Here is a 14,044-nt window from a genome sequence, read left to right as displayed (position 1 = left end):
CACCTCGGTGCCATAAAGCCAGGCAGGGCCACCTGTGACATCCCCCTGACCCGACATCACCGGCCCGGCGACGAGTAACATTTAACCCCTTCCCCGTGGGTGCTACATAGAGATGAGAGACGGATGGACGGTGGGATGGAGGGACGGCGGGACGGAGGGATGGAGGGATGGATAGATGACGGGACGGATAGACGGCGGGACGGGTCTCACAGCAGGTGGGACGGGTCTCACAGCAGGTGGGACGGGTCTCACAGCAGGTGGGATGGGTCTCACAGCAGGTGGGACGGGTCTCACAGCAGGTGGGGGGGTCTCACAGCAGGTGGGGGGGTCTCAAAGCAGATGGGGGGATCTCACAGAAGGTGGCGGTCTCACAGCAGGTGAGGGGTCTCACAGCAGGTGTGGGGGGTCTCACAGCAGGTGGGGGGGTCTCCCAGCAGGCTGGGGGGGTCCCCCAGCAGGTGGGGGGGTCTCACAGCAGGCGGGGGGGTCTCACAGCAGGTGGGGGGTCTCACAGCAGGTGGGGGGTCTCACAGCAGGTGGGGGGGTCTCACAGCAGGTGGGGGTCTCACAGCAGGTGGGGGGGTCTCACAGCAGGTGGGGGGTCTCTCAGCAGGTGGGGGGTCTCACAGCAGGTGGGGGGTCTCACAGCAGGTGGGGGGTCTCACAGCAGGTGGGGGGTCTCACAGCAGGTGGGGGGGTCTCACAGCAGGTTGGGAGTCTCACAGCAGGTGGGGGGGTCTCAAAGCAGGTGGGAGGGGTCTCACAGCAGGTGGGGGGGTCTCACAGAAGGTGGGGAGATCACAGCTGAGGAAGGTGAGAGGTGGGAGAGGGGCAGCGGCTGATGGGGGAGGGGGTGGTAGATGGAGGGGACGCAGCAGATGGGTTCAGTGCTGCTGGATCAAGGGCAGTGACTGCTGCAGCTGGCAGCTGAAGGGTGGGGCTGGGGCAATGGCAGCGGCTGAAAGGAGACAGTGTCTTTAAACTTACCGATCGCTCCCCTCACCTTCCACAGACGCCGGAGTGAAGCTGAGGGGAGTGGTCACCGGCCCCAGATCCACAGTGATTGGAGATATCAGTCACAACGCTGATTTCTCCAATCAGAGCTGGGGACGGGTGAAACTGAGGTCACCCAGCTCCAGCCAATGATTGGTGCTACAGCTGCACTGATCAGGGCTGGATTTTAATGTTACAGCCATTTTCAATAGTTGGAACATTACAGTGGTTGTGATTGGCTGAGCAGCGTTCGTCAGCCAATCGCAGCCTCCTTAGGTCCAGGGACGATAAACCACCCCTCCAGAGGTCAGGAGAGGGCCCCTCCTCCCCGAATTTAAAATGTCTGCAGCGATCACAGCCACCGGGGCCACAATCTCGCCATGACGTACTGGGTAGGTCATGGGTCCTTAAGTACCAGGGAGCTATGACGTACCCAGCACGTTTTCAGGCTCTAGGGGCCCGCACCCGCTTGGGGCCCCTATGCGACTGCAGGTGCTGTCAGTGCAACGTCCCCACCACCTGCCCATGGGGCCCAGTGAGCAGAGAAATGAAAGGGGAGGGGCCCGGGCTGTCAGCGTGTCCAGGCCCCGCCTCCTGCTCACTGCACGGCCAGCCCGCCCTGCGAAGTGTACTGTTAACGCCCCCTGTGCTGGGGCTCGGGGGAGCAGAGGAATGAAAGTGAAGGGGCCTGTCAGCGTGTCCAGGCCCCCCTTCCTGCCTCCTGCTCACCGGGCCCGCTACAGGAGTTCCACTAGTAATGCCCTGATGGCGGCCCTGTTTACAGACATCAAAATTGGGCAAGGTTTCATGTTGTTTTATGACATTTTTAATGGGGTAATAGTTAGGTATGGGGGAGGAGAATCTATATGAAAAAAGCAGGGTGCTTAAGGAAATATGTTTAATATTTTATGTTCTATAGTGGATTGTATTTTATGTTATCGTATTTTGGTCTTTATTTCAGGTTTTGTAAATATTGTTTTATTTATTGAAATATATTTTTCTACAATTGTATAAAATAGTCTTAGTGAGTTTAATTCTTCTGCTTTAATGACCGCACATCATTTTATTTTCATCGTACCTCCCAAACACAGTAATGCCGATAGCAATGATGGCTAAAGCATTACTGTGATTGGCACGCAATCCCGGCATGTTTAGTGGTTGAAAATCAGGTGCCAAACATGTGGGGAGGGGTCTGAAATCTCAGGAGGGGAATTCCAAAATACTTAACGAGCAAAGGATATTACGAATACCTTAATATTTGTGAGAGTAACGAATAGTGCCAAGTATATTCGCTTATCACTACTTATGATGAATTGTCTCTTCAGGAAGGCAGGAGACTAAAGGGTGCTTTACACGCTGCAAAATCGGTAGCGATATATCGTCGGGGTCACGTTGTTAGTGACGCACATCCGACGCCGGTAGAGACATCGCAACGTGTGACACCAAGGAACGACGATCACCGATTGCAAAATCGTTCAATAACGGTGATCGTTGACACGTCGCTCCTTTCCATAATTTCGTTACTGCTGCAGGTACGATGTTTTTTGTCGTTCCTGCGGCAGCAGACATCGCTATGTGTGACACCGCAGGAACAACGAACATCTCCTTACCTTACCAATGAGGAAGGAAGGAGGTGAAGAGACAATTTGAATATTTCCCAGAGGAGCATTGCAGCTATAAGACTCCTCACCACTGACAGCCAGATTGAATTGTCAGTCTCCACAAGGAGAACAGTTTTCCCCTTAGACCCCACTAGAACTTCTCATACAGCCAGATCAGATCTCTTACTTTGCACTGATGAGGGACAATCATCCCGAAACACTGTGTCTGCAAATTGAGGTTCTGATCTGGCATAAATCCTAGGCCATATGAAAAGGCTTGTTAAAGGGCCACTTTTGACTTTTAGGATTGCTACTTCCAATAGGTGGCGCTAGAGTTCATCTCCTTCCTCCCTGAAGAGACAATTTGAATATTTCCCACAGGAGCATTGCAGCTATAAGTCTCACCACTGACAGCCAGACTGGTTTGTGAGAATCTGCAAGGAGAACAGTTTTCCCTTTAGTTAGGATGAATCATTGGTATCAGAAGTAAGAGCATTAAAATCCTCACTGATCCATGCCTAATCAGTTTTTGATAAAAGCAAGGCTTTCTACATTTTTGGTTGACAATTTGGTACACTTAGGAGTGATAATGTAACTTGCCATGTTGAATTTCTTCTTAGACAGTACAATGGAGGCTGGAGAGGACAGTATGCCCATAGCAAAAAGAAAGTTATTTCAAATAGTCAAAATTGCTTGTTCAAGAGATGATAAAGTCAGGGCTATTTTTCAATTTTTTTTTATGTGATTATGATGGGGGAGTGCAGTAGTGGAAAACCCTTTTAAAATCTATGGGCTTTGGACAATCTACTCGATATTCAGACCTCTAAAGAGATGATGCGTCTCAGAAGTGGACATTCATGATGCCAAAAAAATAGGGTCTGGTATAAAGATAATTTTTCCAAAAACATTTTAGCTCTACGTGGATTTGTATTCGATGAGACTCCAGGTGTTTGGAGGAGTTTATTACCCATTTAATCAAAAACAAACTGGTGCTGATTTTATCTTAGGAGATTTAAATTGTAGCAGATTCAACAAGATTGACAAACATTCATAGTGACCACCTTGGGTACCAAATTTGATCTTTCATTTTGCGCCCTCTATATTGTGGATAAGGATAAGGTTGGAGGTGCCACACAGGTCTAACTGGGTGAATAAGCAGGCATCCATGATTCAGTTATAAATAAAGATGAGCGATCCTGATCGACAAAGATCAGAAAATGTTGAAATCGTACAATCTATGGCCGGATCGGATTGAGATCAGACATCTGAACATTTACCGCAAAAGTCGGTGATCTTTCCAAGGATCAGTGATGTTCAAATGGAAAAAACTATCCTCTCCCTGCCCATCACAACCATGTCATGTCATGTCACAATCCCAGTAACATCAGTAGCCAACATGCCTTTGGCATTACCATGTAAGTCAAGCAATCCCTGCATGTGGATTGGTCTAACAGCCTCAAAAACTGCTGGGTGAGGACTTGAGCATATTGTTCGATCACCCAATCAAGTACTCAATTGAGAAACAAGCGTATCCGAGAACCGTGATGCTTGATCGAGTGTCCCGCAGTGCCGAGCACGCTCACTCACCCCCACTTGCTAAATTCAGATAAAAAAAATAACATAATGGTTTCTGTTAGCAGATAGTTGTAAATGAAAACACTTTCACCTTTTAAAAACTGATTTATTTTTTCGTCTACACAGCAGTATTGAATGGTTAAGTATAACAATGAACATTTCAGGTCAAAAGCATGCCAAAAGAGCATTATTATGGAATATGTTTGGCTTTTCATGTATACAAGCAGATTAGTGCATTGTAACAGAAAGGCCAAAAAATATTTATATTTCACCTGCGTAGAACATGCACAAACAAGTATGAAAGATAACAATAAGCTGCAGATTTCTTTGACCTGCAATTGATGAAATAATCTCATTATACTAGCTAGAGATAGTAAACAATAAAGTTGCATGTAGTATATAAACTATAAAATACATTATCTTTAATAATTCAGTTTTTCCACTAATTGTTTTCTGCAGTTGAGCTCAGGTTTCAATATCAGAATATAACATTTTGGGAAGAAAATGCAGACTAATATTCCAGCACATGAGGTCAGTATGGCGAATATCTCCACAGCCACCATGTATTTCCCCTTGGTGCTCAGATAAGCCGGGATCATGGCAATCCAGACGCTGCAGAACACCAGCATGCTGAAGGTGATGTACTTGGCCTCATTAAAGCTGTCCGGTAATGTCCTCACCATGAAAGCCAAAACAAAACTTACAAAGGCCAAAAATCCCAGATAACCCAACATGGAGTAAAAAGCGATCACTGACCCTTCATTACACTGAATTATAATCTTCCCAAGATAAGAGTAGAGGTCAACGTCCTGGTGTGGAGGGGATACGAGAAGCCATGAAACACAGATCAGGACTTGGATGGAGGAACATGTCACAATAACATAATAGGAGTATTTGGCTTCCATCCACTTTTTCCAGGAGCTTCCAGGTCTTGTGGCTCTGAATACGATGCAGACCATGATGGTCTTGGCCAAAACAGAAGAGACAGAAACAGAAAAGAAAAATCCAAACGATATTTGTCTCAGTAAACACGTTACATCCACCGGACGACCAAGGAACAAGAAGACACAGAAGAAGCTCAGCAAGATGGAGACCAGGAGGGTGAAGCTCACAATCCGGTTATTGGCCTTAACGAGAGGAGTGTCCCAAAAGGAAATGAAAGTTCTTATAATAATGAGAGTTATAACAGAGAAAAATAAAGAGATGGAAGAAAACACAGAGGTGAGAATGTCTGTCGTATAGGAGAGGAACTCAACCGATTTAGGAATGCACCTCACTTTCTTCTCATCTGGCCATTCATCGTCTGGACACTTGTAGCAATGTTCACTGTCTAAACACGAAAAAAAAGTTACAGGTGCAAGCATAATGAAAGAAACAAAAGTATGGGATAATACATGATAAAATCATTCAGCTTAGTGCAGTAATCGGATGGTTCAGTTGCTAGAATGCCTTATAACTATCTTAAAACCATTACCATTTTTGTAATTTTCTTTACTATTAAATTCATTATTTTGTTTTATTGTTGTTTTTTTTTTGTTTAATTCTTATGTCTTATGACATTTCTTTATAGGGAAGTCTCAAATGGAAAGTTACAGGAGGATGGCCCCATATCCACCTCTTCCAGCTTCTATCACGCCCACTGGAAAAGATCGTCATCAAGGTGGGGCGCTACAATCAGTGACCCCAGCTTCTGTCACCGCTATCCCCTCATCCTCAATGGCTGTTTGACATGAGTAGCTGTCTTACCTTCTTTGCAAGATTTGTATAAAGTGAATTACTGCTGACCAGCAGATCCCTTTGTGACCACCATGCATACCCAACTTTGCGAGCAACAGTCCTATAATTATAGATGAGCAAATCTGAACAGTAAAGTTTGTACAAAACACAGCCTTGCTCGGGCACACTTAGTGCTCGGCTCAGTATGAAACGCATGCAGTGTGCAGTGTTTGGATGGCTTACACTTGGGGTGAAATCAGCATTATTGGATGTAACATGTCAGTACTCCGATTATTCTGGTTACCTTTTGGGCTTTCTTTTTGCCCTTTTCCAAGATAGCATCCCCTGCTTCATTCCTCTCCATGTGTTTTTTAACCTCCTGCCTTTTTAAACCCCGGTCCAAGCTCCTGTCCTTTGCTTGAGTATTCTTCCTGGTTTCCTACTACTGGTGGTCTCTCAAGTGTCTCCATCTACTCCAGTAAATCCTATGTGATAGTCCTACTGCTGATCATCACATGGTCTGCCACCTTCTGCTCATCTACTATTTCCAGTTGCTGATATCTAGCCCCCGTTTGCGGCTCTTGCCTGACCTCTTGCCTTTGCTCTTGCCTGACCTGCCTTTGCTGACACGTGAGCTAGGTTACTTAATTAAGTCTGTGAGGAAAGAGTTAACCTTTTTCACTGACTTAGAAAATAATAGAAATTCATTCTCCCTGGCAAGACCGAACCAGACTTATTTGCGTAATAAACTATGAGACCAACTTCAAGGACGCAGAATGTTTTGACTTAGAGACGACTGAAAAACATTCTTGTTATGGAAAAAGAAACGTCATAGACTGTTATGGGAGTATAAGTCATTATATTAATTTCTCTTGCTGGGAATATGCAATCCACGCCTTAATGAATGTAAATTAATGAATATGTATGTTGCATAGTTACGCCCTAATCAACTTTGTATAACTTTGTAATGTAAACAATACCAATACACTTTCTATTCGGAGCCGCACATCTCCAGTCTTATGTGTATAACGGCGTTCGCTTGTTTTCATTGAGACGGAGTAGCAGAGGGGGGGTCACCGGTACCCTCTCTGCATTCGGACATCGCTGGCAATAGCTGTGACTTTTAGGTCAACCTAACATTATCTGGCGCCCGAAAAGCAGGGACCCGTGTTTCTAATCCCAGGACGCAGTGGACTATCTTGCCATTCAGAGGAGGAGTGGACCAGACGTGGGGACCAGAAACACCTGGCCAGGTAAGAGTTGAACCTTATTCTTCTCTTTATGCTCCCCACATCTGGTCTCCCCTCTCCTCAACGCGCAAAATGGTACACTGTGAGTAGAAACTGGGTTATTGGCGGGTTTCCACTGAACTCTGAGAGAGCCTTGCCAGCTGATGTTTTCTGTGCCTTGTTTGTTTGTTTCTCTGTGTTTCTCTGCCTCTCCGTGTGTCTGCTCTCCTGCGCTTTACTTCTGTGCTGTTGTCCTTGTTGGTTGTCATAGATCCCATACATCAGTGAGTGTTGAAAGGGAATAGTGTACCTGCTCTGTCCAATGGATGTGATATTCACTGCCCTAGTGTTAGTGGGAATAGCCCTGTTTGCCATTGCTATCGGATATAGAGTGTATCTCTGTTACAAGAAGGGTAACCCAGCGCCATTCAACATTCTCAGCCCCCTCTGAAGTTAGGACACCACCTTTCAGTAGGAATACACATCAAGAATCAGTCTTTTGGGTACTTCCAGGAAAGGTGGTTCTAGACCTCACCTTAGGTAGGAATACAAAAGGAGTTAGTCTCTGAGTATCTCCAGGATAGGTAGGTTTAGTCCAAAGGACGTTCAAGGGTCTAAAAGCTGAAGAAGATAGAAGAAGAAGAATGGGCAACGAATATCAAAAGACAGAAGAGCTGGATGCACCCTGCAACATCTCATTACGTGTTATCATGGCAAAAGAACAGCCAGTCAGTCCAAGGAAGTTTTCAAGACATTTGGATTGAAGGGGAAGGATCAATTGGACCCCAACAAATGGGATACAATAACAGCTACTAGAGCAGGAGTGATAGCAGATAAATCATGGACTGAACTAGTCAGAACTCTTTCTGACATGGCAAAAACAGCCCACGATCAAGGTTGGATATACCATGAAGAATCAGACACATGGGAAGAAGCTGCGAAGAAGGCTAATAAGAATCAGCAGCCTCCTCTGTACCTGTCAGCTACTCCTGGAACAGCTCCAAAAATAGCAGGATCCCCGGAATGGACCTGCACAAACTGTAGCCAACAAAATCCGGACTGGAGTGAAACATGCCTAGCCTGTGCAGCCCCACAGCACAGGCTACAAGCCACAAGCCACAGCACCAGTGCCTCTTTATCCCGTAGTGGAAAGAAGAGCAAAATGCTCCAGACCCGACTAGAAACCCAGTCAGTTTTTCACGTTACCTGAACCAAATACAGGTCTCCTACAGAAGCACTTGGTTGGACATGGAAGGTTTGTGTAGAGTTAAAATGTCTCCCGAACTGTATGCCAAACTCACTGCCCACCTGACAGAACATGCTCCGGACGATACCCGTAATGTGGAATCGGGCCAAGACTTCATGATAAGACTCAGTCTCTTCTGCGCCCAGGAGCAAAGAACTAAAGGCACAATGGGACCAGTGCATCAAGGTCCTGTGGAGAATGTCAGCTTATTTTACTACAGATTGATGCAGTCATTCGCAAATGAAGGGCTGGACTTACAAGCGGGTGCAATACGTCGCCTGATGGTAAGATCCTTCATGGATGGAATACATGCACCTCTGGCAGAAAGATTGAAAGCGTGCTGCCCAGAATGGAGGAACATGGAAGACATAGATCTTCTAGTCAACAAAGCAAGTGGCTTAGAAACCGACGCAAAGGATAAAAGGAGCAACAAGAAAGTTGTCATAGCAGCAGTGGACTGCCAGCCAGAAGGTACAAGAAAGAAGGCTCCGACCTGCTACTATTGTGGAGTCAGAGGACGTGATCAGAGACTGTAGAAAGAAGAAGAGGGACACTCAAAACCGACCCGAGAGTCAGGAGGAGAAGACTGCCTGACTTGCGGCAGCACGGGATAGGGATGCCAGAGGTCCATTTATACATGTCCCCCTTCACATTGGCAACAAGGAAATAAGAGCTTTGGTGGACTCAGGAGCCTCACGCTCCTGAACCCCAGGAACCTAGTGCCTGAAGGATCCATCTCATCTGAAGCTACTGTAGTATCCGGATTTGATGGACAAGCCCAGATAATCCCAATAACACATCCACTGAAGGTGAAACTGGGACCACACATGTTCGTGTCTAAATTCTTAGTGTCCCCCCTGGGTGGAGATGCCCTAGTGGGAGCCGATCTACTATCAAGACTACAAGCTCAGATTGTCTACAATGAAGATGGATCTGCTATCCTGCAAATTCCAAAAGATATCCCAGAAGAAGTCCTGTGCACTCTCCAGATGATAGAAGATCAACCAGAATCTGATGTTACACGTGAAGTAAACACGGATCCAATACTTCTACAAGTTCCTGCAAAACTCTGGTCCACATAAAAAACTGACATCGGCACACTACCCGTGCCCACAGTAAAAGTTTCAGTCGAGCCTGGAATTACGCCACCGCAGCTGAGACAATCCCCCCTCCCGCTACCTCTCGCAGTACATCTACCAGTACGTGGATGATTTACTACTGTGCTTCCCTAGTGAAGAGAAATGCTTACCTTTCTGGCAGAAGTAGGATGCAAAGCAAGCAGAGATAAATGCAGACGGTGGATTCCCAATGCGTCACTACTCATGCAACCGCTGTATGATTGCACAAAGAATGTTCCTTTTTCCCGTACAGAAGAAGCTTGACAAAACTTTCAAAAGCTCAAGGAACTGGTGATTGATGCACCTGCTCTGGCACTACCAAACTATGATCTCACCTTTAATCTGTTCGTAGCAGAGCTTCAAGGATTTGCCGTAGGAGTACTCACCCAGAAGACGGACAAACATCACATAATCGGGTACTACTCCTCTCAACTCGACAACGTCACAAAAGCAGCACCAACCTGTGTCCGTGCTGTTACAGCAGTTTCAAACATACTGCAGAAAGCATCTGAAATCTCACTCGATTTCCCGACTACCATCCTTACCAGCCATGACATCTATGCTGTTCTCAATCAAGTGCAACTGAAACACCTCTCCATGGCAAGACAAGTCAGACTTCAGTGCACGCTGTTGCTACCCCCCAAACATCTCATTTGCTCGAGTTACAAGTCTAAACCTTGCGTATCTGCTGATCTTCACAAGTTTAGAAGGGGGGACAGAAGAGAGTGACAGAAGAGAGGACAGAAGAGAGTGACAAACGTACCAGTGCACCATTTGATCATGATTGTCAGGAACTCATTGAACATGAGGCAAAGCCCCTGCACAATATTTAGACAACACCGCTTACAAATCCAGACTTTGAACTTTTTGTGGATGGTAGCAGATACGCTGATGAAGCAGGCAAGTTCCACACCGGATTTGCAGTAGTGACTCTATATGCAGTCTTAGCCAAACAACCGCTACCTCCACGCATATCTGCTCAAGAAGCAGAACGTCTTGCTCTCATCTGGGCAATTGAGTTTCTGGAAGAACGAACAGCGAACATCTACACGGACTCAGCCTATGCACACGGCATTGTGCACGATTTTGGCACTATCTGGCAGACAAGAGGATTCCTGACAGCAACAGGAAATCCCATCAGGCATGGAGCCTCAGTGAAGAAACTAATGGAAGTAGCCTTGATACCAAAACAGCTAGCAATCATAAAGCTTGCTGCCCACACCAAGGCTCAAACACCCGAGGCAAGGGGAAATCGCTTGGCCGATCAAACAGCAAAACAAGCCGCCTTACTCCCTTTGAAGGAGACGGAAACAGTGTCAATGACGGAGGAAGAAATGCAGAACCTCTTTGAGACACAAGAAAACGCCTCTGAGGAAGAAAAGGCCGGATGGCGGGCCAAGGGGGCAGAAAAGGTGGAGGGGATTTGGCGCCTAAATGGACTTCCCGTCCTGCCACGCAGTTGGTTCCCTGCCATTTTCCAAGTACTCCACTATCCCACACACAGTAGCACAAACTCAATCATGAACCAGATGCAACCATATTGGGTAGCCCCCCGGCTTCAGACAATACGCCTCCCAGAGAATAAAGGATTGTCACATCTGTCAACAACACAATCCAGGCCAGCTAACTAAATCCCTGCAAAGACACATGCCAAAGACGTTTGCCCCATTTCAAAGAGTACAAATAGACTATATACAGTTGCCAAAACATGGCATCTACGAGTTTGTACTTGTCTGTGTAGACCTCTTCTCAGGATGGCCAGAGGCCTACCCTGTCAGCTCAGCCACGGCCCGAATTACAGCAAAGCCTGTGAGCTGGTGCCTCGGTTTGGACTCCCTGAAGTCATAGAGTCAGACCGAGGTACTCATTTCACTGGACAAGTTTTTCAGAACACCTGTGCCCTGGTAGGCATGCAGTCAGCCTTACACACACCTTACCACCCACAGTCATCAGGGAAAGTGGAAAGGTTAAATGGAACTCTAAAGCTCAAACTAGCCAAGGCAGTGGAGGAGACTGGTAGACCATGGACAGAATGTCTCCCCATAGTTCTTTACTCTATAAGGACTACCCCACAGGGAAAGCACAGGCTCTCACCCTTTGAAATACTCTTTGGTAGTGCACCCAGATTAGGATGCTACTTCCCGCAGGAGTTACACCTGCAATGTGATAGCCTAACGTCTTATGTTGTTTCCCTGCAGAAGAGACTAACTGAAACCCATCAAAGGGTCTACTCTTCTCTACCTGATCCTGATGCTGTTCCAGGAACCCACTCCCTAAAGCCTGGTGACCGGGTCTACTTAAAGAAGCACGTGAAAAAGACCCTTGAGCCACGATTCGAAGGGCCTTTGACTGTCCAGCTGACCACTCCAACCTCCGTCAAACTTGAGGGGAGATCGACATGGGTCCATGCCAGCCACTGCAAGAAGGCCTAATACTGCTGATAAGTATTTCTATGTGTACTCCCTTTTTGGGGCCTTCTACACCATGGCAGAATTAATTTGAGACCCATCATGAAGTGTTAGCTGAAAAACTTGAGATCACAGACTGCTGGATATGTACACACGCACTTGTGACAGCCTCTTCCATGCCATACTTAGCCATACCAGTCCCAATAAACAAAGTGTTTCAATGGGGAGGCTGTTACAACAGACTATCAGTGTTCCAAGTGTTACTCTGTTTACTAGTTGCTTATGTAGTGTTCAAGTTGCTAATGGCTTTGTTTTCCCGCTGCTTGAAGCAATGTAGATACAATGATTATTCAGCACCCGTAAGAAATCACTAATATGCCTTTTTCTCTTCTCTACTCTTTCCTCTAGAAATCACCTTGGCGTATCATGATGAGACTCCTATCGAGAGGCATGCAGGCAGTCCTGGGTGACGGATGTGAGACGACACTCCCTGAGCAACCCGCGACTCAGAAAGTATCTGGAGGCTAGCCTGCTTTTCTCTATGGTCCAAAGCTTCTCGATGGCCCCCTGTCCATCAATCACGCCAATAGGGGGGATTGTGAGGAAAGAGTTAACCTTTTTCACTGACTTAGAAAATAATAGAAATTCATTCTCCCTGGCAAGACCGAACCAGACTTATTTGCGTAATAAACTATGAGACCAACTTCAAGGACGCAGAATGTTTTGACTTAGAGACGACTGAAAAACATTCTTGTTATGGAAAAAGAAACGTCATAGACTGTTATGGGAGTATAAGTCATTATATTAATTTCTCTTGCTGGGAATATGCAATCCACGCCTTAATGAATGTAAATTAATGAATATGTATGTTGCATAGTTACGCCCTAATCAACTTTGTATAACTTTGTAATGTAAACAATACCAATACACTTTCTATTCGGAGCCGCACATCTCCAGTCTTATGTGTATAACGGCGTTCGCTTGTTTTCATTGAGACGGAGTAGCAGAGGGGGGGTCACCGGTACCCTCTCTGCATTCGGACATCGCTGGCAATAGCTGTGACTGTTAGGTCAACCTAACAGATGGCTTACACTTGGGGTGAAATCAGCATTATTGGATGTAACATGTCAGTACTCCGATTATTCTGGTTACCTTTTGGGCTTTCTTTTTGCCCTTTTCCAAGATAGCATCCCCTGCTTCATTCCTCTCCATGTGTTTTTTAACCTCCTGCCTTTTTAAACCCCGGTCCAAGCTCCTGTCCTTTGCTTGAGTATTCTTCCTGGTTTCCTACTACTGGTGGTCTCTCAAGTGTCTCCATCTACTCCAGTAAATCCTATGTGATAGTCCTACTGCTGATCATCACATGGTCTGCCACCTTCTGCTCATCTACTATTTCCAGTTGCTGATATCTAGCCCCCGTTTGCGGCTCTTGCCTGACCTGCCTTTGCTGACACGTGAGCTAGGTTACTTAATTAAGTGCTCTGTCGCTTCCACATTTGAATTGATGCAGTAGCAGAGTACAGGACTGCTCTGGACTTTAGTAAACTGCCCTGAATTTGGTTCTGGACTTTATATTCTGCTCTGCGAATGGTTCTGGCCTTTCAGAGACTTCCTTATGTAGCTTTAAAGACTGCACTGCTAAATTATCCAGTGATATTTTCAAGAGACTTTCCCTAAAGGCTTTGTTTGTTATATCCACTGTGTGTTTATGGACCTTATTGTTTTCCTCTGCACTTGTTTTTTATCACCGTGTGTTACAATATGGACTTTATCACCTATACACTGGGTTTCAGTTGTGTCTTTGCTCCATGCAAATAAATTCCTTAGTAATATATTATAATTATGACACAGTGTGTGTAAATTAAAAAAGATGAACAATCTCCTCCCTGTTTGCCCTTGAAGTGCTCTGTCTATGGCTGGCTGCATGCGGACAGAAAGCCGAACTGCCTAATCATTGACTTCTAATGTGGTTCAGGTCAAGTCCGATTCCTGAACTGAACTTTATTTAAATTCGAGCTAAACCCGCCAAACCACCACTGGACCATAGTCAGTTGCTGTTCGGGTCCTTAACTATTAAGGTACCGTCACACTAAGCAACGCTCCAGCGATCCCAGCAGCAACCTGACCTGGCAGGAATCGCTGGAGCGTCGCTACACGG

General features: G+C 46.1%; 1 protein-coding gene across 1 annotated transcript in view; it reads right to left on the bottom strand.

Moving 5' to 3' along the window:
* Positions 1-4,591: 4,591 nt before the first annotated feature.
* The window catches only part of LOC142299917 (vomeronasal type-2 receptor 26-like), a 135,433-nt gene continuing 125,980 nt past the window's right edge, over positions 4,592-14,044 (bottom strand). The window contains exons 8-9 of the mRNA XM_075341893.1: positions 5,447-5,499; positions 4,592-5,333 (exon numbers count right to left, since the gene is read on the bottom strand). Of these exons, the coding sequence (XP_075198008.1) occupies positions 4,592-5,333; positions 5,447-5,499 (795 nt within the window). The remainder of the gene's footprint in view (positions 5,334-5,446; positions 5,500-14,044) is intronic.

Source organism: Anomaloglossus baeobatrachus, chromosome 1, assembly GCF_048569485.1.
Source record: "Anomaloglossus baeobatrachus isolate aAnoBae1 chromosome 1, aAnoBae1.hap1, whole genome shotgun sequence".
Lineage (NCBI taxonomy): Eukaryota > Metazoa > Chordata > Amphibia > Anura > Aromobatidae > Anomaloglossus > Anomaloglossus baeobatrachus.
This window is presented reverse-complemented; position numbering and strand designations above follow the sequence as displayed.